Here is a 13,116-nt window from a genome sequence, read left to right as displayed (position 1 = left end):
CATCTTAAAACATTTTAACAAAAATAATGAAATCACAGTTAACTACAGTAACTATCTAATAATCATCAGCAATTTTGAGCAAACCAACACCATCACTCATCAAATGACTTGTCAGCCTGCAATAGATATGACATGACATCGCGGTCATTCTGTAACAGTGTGGCTATGACAGTGCTGTTCAAGTCAAAGAATTACTGTTGACAAAAATAATATATATCTTTAATCATTTTTATAATTGTATAATTTCCCAAGGGGATTTAGGAAGCTCTATTGAGCACAGTAGATAAGAATGTTGGTGTATTATTATGGCATACTGAGATGCTTAAAGCACCTGAGCCAAAAGTCAGAATGTCTCCCAAAATAAAAGACTATTTGTACTATTTTCCAACAGACAATAAAAGCAATGAAATATGATCCGAATTAGTAGAAGAAAGACATAAAGCTATTTAGTAAGTCTCTAAAGTTAGTTACAAATATGAATGAGCCTATAAATGATTGTCATTACTTAATAACTTTGAATATTGTCGTTAACTCTGCAAAAAAATTTTGCTTTTCTCTTTTTGTTTGGTTTTTGTTTTATTTGTAAATTTACATTTCATTATAGTTATTCAATCAGTGTTATTGTTACAGTGTGCGCCTTATTTACCGAAGTCTACCTTTGTTTGTTTCTACATGTTCAATAAGCTCTTTAAAAAAAACAACTCTTATTCGTCTTTGAAATCTTTTGGGTTGCCAAACAACAAATTATCTCACTAGCGCCACCAACTGGTACAGAATGCAGATCTAAACATTAAGTAGGATATTTGGTACTTTCAAACCAAGAATAAAAAAAAAATCCCTTCCTTCCAAAGAGTTATTCTCAATTGCATATAAATAATTTCATTGCATCATTAAATTTATCTAATATATCTGTACACCACACATGAAATTAAAACTCAACGTTAAACTTTGTTTAACTTTCTCAGGTTATGTGAAAACCTCAGAGGGAACATTTCCTGAAGTCTCCTGAAGGTCACATTTCAGAGAACATTTTAGGACCGGCAGCACGGTGGCACGGTGGTTAGCACTGTTGCCGCACAGCAAGAAGGTCCTGCGTTCAATTCCACCATCAGGCCGGGGTCTTTCTGTGTGGAGTTTGCATGTTCTCCCCGTGTTTGCATGGGTTCCCTCCGGGTACTCCGGTTTCCTCCCACCGTCCAAAGACATGCAACTTGTGGGGATAAGTTAATTGGATAATTCAAATTGCCACTAGGTGTGAATGTGAACGTGAGTGCGAATGGTTGTCTGGCCCTGTGACAGACTGGCGACCTGTCCAGGGTGTACCCCGCCTCTCGCCCTATGACAGCTGGGATAGGCTCCAGTGCCCCCCGCGACCCTGAAAAGGATAAGCGAATGGATGGGTTTTAGGACCGTTCTATAAATGTAGCCTTCAGAAAACTTTTAGTTCTTCGTTGCTTGAATGTTTCAACAAGTATAGTTTTGTAGTACCTTCATGGGACTTCCAGGTAATGTTCCCTGCAGGTTACAGTTTTTGGAGAATGTTCTACAAAAGTAATCAGAAGAATTCCAAGGTACATTTCCTGGAGGATATCTTAGCTTTCAGGGAACATTACTAGAACATTCTCCAAATTTGGATCTTTGAAGGAATGCTCCCTAAATGTTCTGCAATAGTAATCATAAGCTAAACTCCAGGGACAGTTGCTATATAGTGGGTTGCACATCTGCTTAAAAGTCAGCCCCACAAATGTGTCCGTCTCCATATAGGTTTCCATTAAGACAGATGGACAGGGGTTTTTCACCTATGTGCTGGTGTACATTTTTCTAAAATCCCAGGTGTATGTCGCTGGCCTATGCATGACCTGTACATCAAATACTGTGTACTTTATACCATAAAAGTACAGACAATGGTTTGAGTGGAGACTTTTTTTTTTTTTGTTCTTAACACTTTGTTTCTCTTAAGGTCTTTATACAACATACCTTTACTTCTCTCTGCAGCTGACTGACAAACTAACAACAGCACAACCAAGAGTAGCCCACAGACAAGTTTTTTTTTTTTAACACTGCCTTCACCTGACAACGACTCTGCAAACTACCACAAACAGGGAATATAACATACAGTATAATAGGAAGGAAAAGTAGGAAGAACACAAGGTCACTGAAACCCAAGTTGTTCCTGATGAGAACCCCTACCCTTCTATTTTTAACCAACGGGTATGAGTCTACATAACTTTTCAATTTACTTTATTGAAAATAAGGGAACAGCAACATACATATTTTTTTTACTGCTCATACCAACATGTCTGAAAGCATACACAGACACATACCTTCTATGCTTCTTTCATGCAGTGGTAGCATAACAAAACTCTGCCTTTCACTGCAAAAATGCCCCTGGCATGCTCAGCAACTAATATATAAAATTCATCAGTAGCCATAGGCAAGGCCATTTTCTTTTATGTGATGGGTATGCCAAATCATGAAAGGACTCACTAAGATCCAAGGAGCCAATCAGAGTCTGCTGTTTTGAAATGTCTGTTTCTGCCTTACAGACTAAAATACTGTCAAGTTCAGCAGTATTTCCAGAGGTCTCTGTTTCAAGGGGGATTAAAAACTGAACTGGCGTGGACATTACCCAAGTACAACTCAATTACAATTCAGTTGGTGATCCCTGACATTTTGCAGTATCACTTAAAAACAAACAAAACACAGACACATAACTTATTTTTTATGGATACTGTATGAGTATGCTTTTCATTTGCATATTAAACTCTTATTTCTTCTTCCACAAGTGGCTATATTTGTCCACTTTGAAATCATCTTCATACTGGACTCCTGTTTGTTTTTGAGGCTTCTTCACTTCTCTTTTCTTCTGCCGTAGTTGACGTTCCTCTTCTGACAGAGTAGACAGATTTACCGGCATCTTTCAAAACAGATGAATACAATAAAATTAAAAACAACACATCAGCTCACATAAGCAAAATATTAAGCGACATGCTCACTGGCTTCTGCTACAGGACCTGTGCAATTTGTTATTCTTTTTATTATCTATTGAGTCTGCTTTCCTCTTATTAGTATGTGGAGGGCTGGGTTTGGGTTGTAAAGAGTAGATTGTTGGAAAAACTTTAACTGTAAAAAAAACAAAAAAACCCCCCCAAACCCATACATTATTCATATATGCTCATGAAGTCATCTAGCTGAAAAATGACAAGTCTTAGAAAATAACAGTGATGACGTAATTTACATGATCTCTTCTTTTTTGCTTTGAGACTGCACATCTTTAAGACTCATGACAAACAGCAAGCCAGGGGATCTCAGCTTCTGCAGTGTGCCCAATGTTTTATGAGAGTTATTCTTTTGATTCTTGTCTGATATTGACAACAACATAAGCTTAAAAAAATATTGTGAAGCTTTGTCATGTTTAAAAGCAACATTTTTTTTGACATTTTCATTATAACTCATTATCAAACATTCAGATGGTCTAGGCATACATGCTCTCCACAGGATGTGGCAGATTAAGCATGCCATGTGAGAGAAACAGCCTAGAAATATGTAGGAACCCACTGTGGTACGCAAGCATGACACTGGCTAAATCAAGAACAGAAAGACCTATGTGGCTCCAGTCTGTAAGGTCTGTCAAAGCGGACTTCCTAAGGATTTACTTAGCTAGACGTCCGAATATTTGCATACAATTGCTACTGACTGATGGTTTGGATTACTGGCTTTAGATATGGTAAACTAACCATAATGATGCGTCTGGGTTCTTTGTATCGGATGCCGACTGTTGACCCATCAGGACGGACTAACATCACAGGATACACCCTCTCGTATCTCTGCCGACCACAGCATGCAACTGACGCTCTGTTAGAGTTGAGCTGAGGAATCTGAGTGTGGAGTAGCTTAGCCTGGCCGTGCCGATGTGAACGGGTGAACAAAGGCCAAACACAGCTGCCTATACTGAAAGACGAACACAACAAAATCAGTACAGACACATAAAAAGCATCCCACAGACAAATCCAATCTAAGCAACACTTTTATCTTTTCCAAGTATAACGTTAACATTAGCCTCCTTGATTGAACGGAATTTGAAAATGACTCTTCGTCTGAACTGAGAGAGTTTAATGTTTAAAAAACAAAACCAACAAAAGACATAAATAATCTTAGAATGCCTATATTTGTAAAATTTTAATCCAGCAGTCTAACCTTGATAACGAACCACGTGAAGCACAAAGTTTGACTATAAACATGTCGAGCACTGTAAAGGTTGCTAAACTGTGACAGGAAACTCTTCAATAGAAGGTCGGACACAGGAGTTGATATAATAAAGGTCCCAGTGAAACAGTATATGGCCCGGAATCGTTCCGGGACTAGGGGGTTCTGATTTTCGTTTTCTGTTACGATTTGGGAAAATTGAGCTTTGATGTACGATGTTACTCATGCTTCCCAAATGAGTATTTTATAATTATTGACGTAACTAAAATGACATTAAAGTCAAACCTGGTGGTGGTGGGTTGGCTCCTTAATGCGCCGAGGTATTCAGTCATCTTAGCGTACCAATCAGATTAGCATACATTTAATTAATAATTATTAAATGTACGCATTTAATAATTCGCACTCTAGAATAATTCTGCCTTGTGTGGAGCTGTCAATTCAGAATAGAGACGACAAACGGTAAATGAATCATGTTTATTTAATGTAAGGACATACGGTTAGGGTTACTGCTGGTTTCACAGCGTATTTTTGTCTAACAAATATAGCAGCTGCATATATGCAGATCTGATAATGTATGTTGACTTGGCTGCAGTGGGGATTGAATAACATAAAATACATCTTGTTCCTGAACGTCATTAAGCAATTCAATCCAGTTTTATATTTGCAACAGCAGCACCAACTCATCTTTACTCATCTTTATAGCTGAGTTACCCTGCGGAGGGCAGTAGTACACCGAGGAGCGTGTTATAGGACGAAGAAGATATCCCGTGATCTGGTAGGGAAGTACAGCTGAGGAGGTGTTTTGTCGAGTAGTTTTCATATGTTCGAGTAAAGATTTATTCGTTCATCAGTTAACTCAAACCTATTGCTTTATTATTTGTGCGTACGTGTTCTTCCAGACCAAACAGGTAAGATAAAGACATCGCTTTATCTCTGACAACTTTGTTATTTTCTTAGACTTCATTTGATGCATTTGATTCCTTGGAAGATGAGTTTGTCCTGTCTGCTCTATATAAACTTGGCTTTGGTGCTCTATACAAAAAATAAAACCCTCTCTATACTAACAGTGTTAGTTGTATTAAACTTCCTGGTGGTACATCCCCTAGATTTTTCTGAAATGTGGGGGAAGTTCCGTCAGTTCAGTTTATTCACACTCCATATGAAGACTGAGTGAAGAGTTTTAGGACAGAGGCAAAGTTTTTGACTGTGGACTGTGACTATCACCACTTATCAAGGGCAGGTATACTAAATCATGAAGCCTTCAGGCTGACAGTAACACCATATAGCCAAAAGAGAAGAATGTAGTTTTTCAAGCAGGTTGGCAGCATATCAAGGAAGATAACTGTGAATTATTTTACTGAGCTATACAGGTATGAATCAGCTCAACGAGTTTCATTTAATACAGTATATTTGACCAAAACACTGTTTCGTAATGTTGCACGTACAATGTATGGACATGCATTTAGGAGTACCTGCTGGTTATCACTTTTGTTGGTGAAGTCAATGAAATCAGTGGTAGGCACTACAGCTCCATTTCTAAACTTTCTCTGGCACGTGCTGAAATACACAGCATTTACTTACCAGACAACTGGAAAGAGATTATTCCAAACTGAGTCAGTGATAAACTTTCGTTTCCATCATGAGTGATCCACTGCTCAGTGTCTTCTTTTTAAATCATGCCTATCGATTTTAAATCAAATAAGTCACTCTGAGGGTAAACACACACACAAACAAACAGCCCAGCTGTCTGATGTGATGAACGGTGTGATGAATGATGAGGCACATTTATTTATTTTATACAATATAATGAGATAATGCAGCTGTATTATAATTATTTGCACTTATCTTAATTTGGATTGCTGTCTGAAGATAATATTGACACCTATATGCATTTTCATGACGTGGGAATAGCAGTCTTCTTTTTTGTGAGGTCAAATAAACTATGATATAGCATACTCACAGAAATTGACAAATCTGCAGATGCAACATCTGGAACACGGAGAGTGAAATATGTAAACAAATCTAACTAGTTAACATGAAATCCAGGTAACCTGGAACACAGATATTTATCTGATTAATGTTACCACAACATGAAACAACAAACAGGACCTTTTTACTTCTACCTGTGACTTTTGGAAGAGGGTTTGGCTTTGAATAATAGACATTAAATGATCTTTAGCCTATATTGTGTTTTCAGTAATAGTTTTTACCAGGGCTGGGCCATATGAGGATATATCACGATACAAAATTTGCGATGCATCAAGTATATTCGATATATCGCCCGCCCCTAATTTTTACCTGAAGTATCTGTTTAATCATCTTGTCTTACACTATAATTATGATTGCATTGGATAGCTCTGATTTCCAGTGCCTTCTGGCTGCTTTCTTTTCTTTAGGTTTTCATAATTTTACAGAGATGACAGGCCAAGGTTTGGGAAGGAGATGCCTGCCTGCTCAGCTGCTGGTGTTCTGGATGTTGACCAACATGTCTGGTGATGAACTGTTATGATTAAATGAATCAATTTCACTGCAAAACAATACATAAAATGTGAAATTAACACTAACGCTGCCCTCCAACACCCTGCTTGTGCTTCAGAATCCAGATTGAGTTTGTTTGCTCCTCAGGCTGTAACACTTGAGGAATACTCTAAAGATGTCGTCGTTATTACTTCCAGGTAATACTTAGTATTTTAGATAAGCCATATTACCAGTGTAGATATATATAAGTGTACTTTGTGTGTTTAATAATAGAAAGCCTGTTAAAATTGCAATAAAACGGTTCTGTATACGGTACCAGTATTTTCAGCATGTAATACATTTACAGTTATATACTGGGAAACCTTTTTGGATTCTGGGTTAATTGAAATAATTGTAGTTATCATTTGTACTACACATTGAATTATTTGTAAGACTTGTATAGCTACATCATAGTTTTAAAGTATACACAACTTCATCTCACAGTCATCAGCAATCTATCTGTTTTTTCTTTTCTAAATCCATTGTTATCTACATTACATAGCAGATAGAACCAAAGAAAAGTGATATTATACCCATATGAATTAAAATGTGTTACTACTGGCATTTATTATAGGCTTTGTTAGAGCGAGCGTTAACATTTGTATTGTTCCCTTTTGCGTTTTGTGTCTTTGTGTAGTTCCCCTCTCAACCAGTCAGTTGCGATTCACCTAAATGTAACATACAGCTCCAAGATAAACTACTCGTCTATAATCACACTGCCTGAGGAGGTAAGAAACCAAATATGAAAAAATGATGCTGCATATGAGGCAACAAAACATTTCAAACTAGGATACTTTTGAGGAAGTCAGGATGGATGTTTGTTTTTTTTAATAGCTTTATAATATCATAATATGAACACAACAACACCTCTGATTACAGAAAGGTTAAAGAGTGATTGGGTATAAAAAGAGCCTCTCAGAGGTTGATGCAGTCCATAACTATTATGATAGGCCAGTTCCAGTTCCTCCTGTGCATTTCCAGCTACTCTTTTGCTGCTGTTTTTTGAATTTATAAGACAAAATCAGGCCTGAGTTATCTAAGTATGATGAAACTAAATTTGTTTTTCAAAATGTATTTGTGACAGTAGGCAGAGACCAAAATCTATGAGTTTTTTGTTTAGGTCATGATGCCAGTACAAGCTACCGCTGTCAGTTTTAATGTGACAGCCCAGGATGTTGGTCAGGTGACCACATATCTGGTTACCAACAGCACAGAGCTCAACAGGTGGGTATCAGTCCAGCACGAAGAAAATAATTTCCTTCGCTGAATGCAATGAATGTCTTAAAGTGATCACTTTCTTCTTCATATTTGGTGTCCAAATCTTATAAACTGAGTCTTGATGCCAGTGAATCTCCTGTTAAGTTTTTAATTCTCTCCAGACTGTACAAGCTATTGCAAAACATTGGTTGAAGCAGCAGAGCACAAACACATTGAAATGTGGTTTCTTTGTCCCTTTTTGTCACGCAAAACGTCTGGATCTCAAAATGGTTATAAGCTAATGCTTGAAATGATAGAAAGTTGTTAATTCTGCACTGCTCAGAGCTAATGATGCTCACGATGAGATGGATGGATCTACCAGAGGGTGGCTGATGTCTGCTGCCACTTTATTTTTTTAACTGATTAACTGTCCAGTTTCTTTGTGTCCATAAGCTATATCTTTTTTTTTTTTCCAGTGTGCCTGTCAGGATCCGCTTCATAGTTGTCCATAGCAATGTCCTGTCTGTAATTAGTGAAGTCATTGGTTGGATTTACTTTCTGGCCTGGTCAGTGTCTTTTTATCCACAAGCCTTCGAAAACTGGAGGAGAAAAAGGTAGTTTTTTAAAATTTTTATCTGTCCTTATAGATTTCTTTCTTATCATTCTTACTTTTTTGTAGTTATACTGACGTCTGTCTAAATGGTTGTGATTTTTTTTTCCCTCATCTTTTTTGTTTTTAATAGTTTTGCATTCGGCTAAAGTAAATCACTACTGGTAGCATGAGGCGGTACATCAATACATAAATCAGTGCCAGAAGGTTTGTTGTCTCCCAGTACAGTTTCAAGAGCATAGAGATTTAAAGAGACAGGCAGTTACTGGACCACAGCAACCTCCCTGAACATGATCCAGTAATCAGACACCCAAAAAAGGGTTTCAAATTTGAAAAGTTAGACAGAACCAGGCCTTGACATGATTTATACCTAACAAGACTGGCTACGGATACAGACTACAGAATGGAGCAAATATTAGCTTCTTTACATAGATATCAAGCTCAATTCAAGCCCAAAAAGAGTGAAGGTAGTCAGGTATGAGTGGATTGTACTACTAGAAGACAACATTACAGAAATTGAGGATAGCTGTAAGTACCTTGGAAGGCAAATGAGAACCAGGAAGAGGCCACTATAGAAAAGCTGCAACTACCTGCAGAGAATAAATCATGACCAGAGGAGTAAGCTGAACGGAAAGAACAAGAGCCAGGCAATCGACACCTACGCCCAACCTAGTTGTCAGAGCTGGCCAAAGAAAGAAATAGAAGTCACTGACTTCCAGACAGGAAAGCTTTTTACCATGCATGAAGGGTTTCACCCTAAGTCCTGCACCCTGAGACTGTCGGCTAAGCAGAAGGAAAGAGGACTAGTGAGTGTCAGAACTGCTATTCAGGATAAAGGGCCATGAGTGCATCAGAAAGATGGCCACAAGTGATCGTGTGCTTGTTAAATACCTTAGGCAGCAGAAACCTAAAAAAGGACCCGAGCAAGAAGAGGAACCAAGAAGAGGAATCATCGTGGAAGGACAGGGCACTGCACAGCGTGTACTGTTGGCAGGCAGAAGAAGTTTAAAAATCTAAAAATCCTACCAGTGGCTGGACAAAGCTGGACTGAAAGGACAGCACAGAGGCACTAAGCATGGCAGCACAGGAGCAAGGTCTAGACACAATATCAGTAGAGGCAAGATCAAGAAAAGATCTGACACAGGGCAGAGAGGGAGAGTCTAGGACATTGATTGCCCAGGACATTGATTGCCCTGAGTCTTTCTCTCCAGTCTCTCTTGTGTGTTGGGTTTAATGTGGTGTGAAATTCATAGAATGATAAAAAATGAAAGTTACTCAAAATTAAAACTAACATGTTTGTCTTCAGTGTTGTAGGTCTCAACTTTGACTTCCTGGCTCTCAACCTGACGGGTTTCATTGCTTACAGCGTCTTCAATATAGGACTGTTCTGGATACCTTATATAAAGGTAACCCCATCCACTGAATGGACACTCCATTGTTTATACACATGAAGAATAGGATACCAGCCAGTACCAATGAGTTTAGAGAAACTTTTGAAAATTAAATGCTTAATTAGATTTATAGCTGTATTTAACATACTGCCAGACACCATGTCTCCTTGAGAACAACTCTACCATCTTTTCACTCAACTGTCTGTGAATTTGAAGACATTCCATCCATTTGTGGCATTTCTTGATGATCAGTTGATGTTTTTCATGACTACACTGGACCATCCACCTAATGGCTGTTGCCTTTGTATAGAATAACATTAGGCTTTGCATAATACATACATAATACTTTTTGTTAAGCTACTGTGTGCTCCTCCTGTAGGAGGAGTTTCTGAAGAGGAACCCTAATGGAATCAACCCTGTGGATGCTAATGATGTTTTCTTCAGTCTCCATGCTGTCCTGCTGTGTTTGGTCTACATCAGCCAGGCTACTGTGTATGAGGTATGTGTATGTCATTTCATATACTTAAAGACTTTCTGCTTTAAGATACTTAAAGCAGAGGAGCAGAATAATTTAATGTAATAACTTTATTGTTAAGACTTGTGAATACAACATGACTCTCAAAATCCATTTTATCACAGAGTTAGTTTGTTTGGCAGGATGTCTCAGACTCAGGACGGGTGTATAATGCTGTGTGCCCTTTTTCTTACAGAGGGGTGGACAGAGAGTCTCTCGGACGGCCTTGGTTTTATTGGTGATTGGCTGGATGTTTGCTTTGATCAGCTTATTTGTTGCTGTGGCCAAAAAAATCACCTGGCTGGACTACCTCTACTATTTCTCTTACATTAAACTAGCAGTGACTCTTATCAAATATGTACCACAGGTAAGACTCAGACTTGCACATTAAATAATGAATACTAGACTGAAACCATATAAAAACAAATCTTGCGTTGTTAGATGTTCCATCGATTTTAATGATGTGTTTTGATGCCCACCATCACTGGTAGTGGTGCATCTATCTACATTTCTTTTTCAGTAACAGTGCCATATGTTACAGAGATTTATTACAGTAAACACATTTTAGAAATACAATGTTCACATCTAACCTGATTAATACACTGCTGAAAAAAGAACACTTTTTAATTAGAGTGTATCATCAAATTGGGAAATTGATCTGGTGGGTTAATTAAACAGTTTTAGCTGGTTTGATGTTAATGTAATTAACAACAGGTGCACTAGAGGGGCAACAAAGAGACAACCTCCATATAACAGGTATGGTTTTACAGAGGCCACTGATATTTTATTTTTTTCCTCTTTTCACCTGATATAAGTGAGAGTACAGATTGGACTTGCCAAATCTGCTATTCTATAGCAAAGACACTCGCACTAGTGGCTTGCTGGAGGTCAATTTTTAGGGCTCTGGCTGTGTTCGTCCTGTTCCTCCTTACATGTATAGTACAGAGTACTGCTATTAGTTCAGTCTACTGGAACCTACAGATGTTTCACAGCTAGTCCAACTCCTCCAGGATGGGACATCAATATGTGGTTTATTGTTTCTTGCACACAGTCTCAAGTTCATGGAGGAGACATGGCAGTTACTAAGGCCCAAGATGGTCCTGAACCCATTAGTAGAAACAGTATCTGCTCATACAAGGAGGAATAGGATGAAGTGGGGAGAGATATCCATAGAGGGATGCACAGACGTCTACAGGCTGAAATCCTTAGACCATTGTAAGATGTTATGCCGGTACAGTGGGCCCTGGGTTCCTTTGGGTACTGAAATCTGATGTGTTTTTTGAGAGTCTTGCTTCATTTTTTTTTTTGAGCAGTGTACAAGTCTTAAATGTTCTATGCCATATTCATTTTTATCAGCAGTGAATACAGTTGATGGCTTTCCTGCTGTGTTTCCAGGCATACATGAACTACAAAAGACAGAGTACTGAAGGATGGAGCATTGGCAATGTGTTACTGGACTTCACTGGTGGATTCTTCAGCATTCTCCAGATGATTCTCCAGTCTTATAACAATGGTAATTACAGTAGTTTGTTTACTGTACATACAAAAATATTTAATGAAACCTATGGAATAAGCAGGATTTCTGCAGTACATGAGAAGTACAACTGTTTACTGTGCTTATTTTACCCCTCAGCTATAAGAGGCTGATGGGGTATTGTCGTCACCTCGCCCTGTGGGCGGCATGGAGAAGTGATAACTTGAGAAGAATTAGGATTTTTAAATGGATAAAATAGGTGCATCTACTTACTTTACAACCTGTACTGTTGATCTGAGCACTGGAGCATTTTGACTGTATCTCGGTATTTCTTTTGATCCTCAGATGAGTGGAAGCTGGTGTTTGGTGATCCTACAAAGTTCGGTCTGGGTCTGTTCTCCATTGTGTTTGACATCCTTTTCATCACTCAGCACTATGTTCTCTACAGACGATCGTCACAGTATGAACCACTCGCGACCCAACAAGGAGACTGATACTCGGTGGAGTGACCCAAAGAAGCACATTTATGTACAGCTTTAAAGAGAACTTATGGTTGTTGTTTGACTTTCATTGTGAAAATAATCTGGCCAGTTTCTTCAAAGCAGGGATTTACATGTCTCATTAACACCAACTCACGTATGAATATTAATTAAGAAAAGGGAAGAAAGAAATTAATTGAAAAAGCAACTGTAACACTAACTGTTTGACAAAATTGTTATTATCCATGTCATTCGTAATTAAGGTGGTAAACCTATTATAAACCAGGTTACCATAGCGAGTCAGTTTCTCTTCAACTGTCTTGAATCAAGACTTTACTGCAAATTAAACTGTGATAACTAAGCAATTTGCTGTAACACAGACAAGAGATCTTCAGGTGTGATAATTTACCAATGAGGATTAAAAAATAAAAGTGCTATTTCATTGTACTCTGTCTTGTAAGCTGCCATCAAAGTCTTGTGTTGTTTCAGTGTACTCCAGATTATGTGCTACAAACTCTCTTCGATAAATCATTGAAACATGCCAATTTTAAAAATAGTTACGCAAATAACCACCACATGTGAATATTTGGTTCTATAATGCAGATTGCTGCAGTCCAAAATTGCCAGGAAAAAAAACAAAAAAAACAGATGCAATGACCTTGTTATTCCTTTACAGTATCATTAGACTTTTATTTTCTATTTACAACCAATTTGTTATATATAAATAA

General features: G+C 38.0%; 2 protein-coding genes across 3 annotated transcripts; one reads left to right on the top strand and one right to left on the bottom strand.

Annotated features, from left to right (window-relative positions):
- Positions 1–2,224: 2,224 nt before the first annotated feature.
- Positions 2,225–4,358, bottom strand: mrpl55 (mitochondrial ribosomal protein L55). The gene is made up of 3 exons (XM_003448760.5): positions 4,198–4,358; positions 3,738–3,951; positions 2,225–2,917 (listed from the first exon to the last, which is right to left on the bottom strand). The coding sequence occupies exons 1-3, from the start codon at positions 4,239–4,241 to the stop codon at positions 2,768–2,770; spliced, it is 408 nt and encodes a 135-aa protein (XP_003448808.1). The 5' UTR covers positions 4,242–4,358; the 3' UTR covers positions 2,225–2,767.
- A 589-nt stretch (positions 4,359–4,947) lies between these two features.
- ctns (cystinosin, lysosomal cystine transporter) lies at positions 4,948–12,835 on the top strand. Of its 2 annotated transcripts, XR_269966.4 has the most exons (12): positions 4,948–5,114; positions 6,603–6,698; positions 6,803–6,881; positions 7,361–7,451; positions 7,844–7,947; positions 8,397–8,534; positions 9,837–9,936; positions 10,301–10,420; positions 10,632–10,802; positions 11,487–11,650; positions 11,831–11,948; positions 12,255–12,272. XR_269966.4 is itself a non-coding variant. In XM_019346844.2 (11 exons), the coding sequence occupies exons 2-11, from the start codon at positions 6,623–6,625 to the stop codon at positions 12,401–12,403; spliced, it is 1,146 nt and encodes a 381-aa protein (XP_019202389.1). In that variant the 5' UTR covers positions 4,954–5,114; positions 6,603–6,622; the 3' UTR covers positions 12,404–12,835. The 2 variants fall into 2 exon arrangements, 1 of the variants encoding a protein (XP_019202389.1); XM_019346844.2 differs by lacking the exon at positions 11,487–11,650 and having other exon boundaries at positions 4,954–5,114; positions 12,255–12,835.
- Positions 12,836–13,116: the final 281 nt, after the last annotated feature.

This window comes from Oreochromis niloticus, linkage group LG17 (genome assembly GCF_001858045.2).
Source record: "Oreochromis niloticus isolate F11D_XX linkage group LG17, O_niloticus_UMD_NMBU, whole genome shotgun sequence".
Lineage (NCBI taxonomy): Eukaryota > Metazoa > Chordata > Actinopteri > Cichliformes > Cichlidae > Oreochromis > Oreochromis niloticus.
This window is presented reverse-complemented; position numbering and strand designations above follow the sequence as displayed.

What these genes read in the sequence shown, in the direction of transcription:
- ctns (XM_019346844.2), top strand. Translation starts at nt 6,623, where the DNA reads ATGACAGGCCAAGGTTTGGGAAGGAGATGCCTGCCTGCTCAGCTGCTG. An exon ending in GATGTTGACCAACATGTCTG is followed by an intron (nt 6,699 to 6,802) that starts GTGATGAACTGT and finishes CTTGTGCTTCAG; the next exon opens with AATCCAGATTGAGTTTGTTT. An exon ending in TCTGGATACCTTATATAAAG is followed by an intron (nt 9,937 to 10,300) that starts GTAACCCCATCC and finishes CTCCTCCTGTAG; the next exon opens with GAGGAGTTTCTGAAGAGGAA.
- mrpl55 (XM_003448760.5), bottom strand. Translation starts at nt 4,241, where the DNA reads ATGTTTATAGTCAAACTTTGTGCTTCACGTGGTTCGTTATCAAG. An exon ending in TCACGTGGTTCGTTATCAAG is followed by an intron (nt 3,952 to 4,197) that starts GTTAGACTGCTG and finishes TTCGTCTTTCAG; the next exon opens with TATAGGCAGCTGTGTTTGGC. An exon ending in AACCCAGACGCATCATTATG is followed by an intron (nt 2,918 to 3,737) that starts GTTAGTTTACCA and finishes CTGTTTTGAAAG; the next exon opens with ATGCCGGTAAATCTGTCTAC.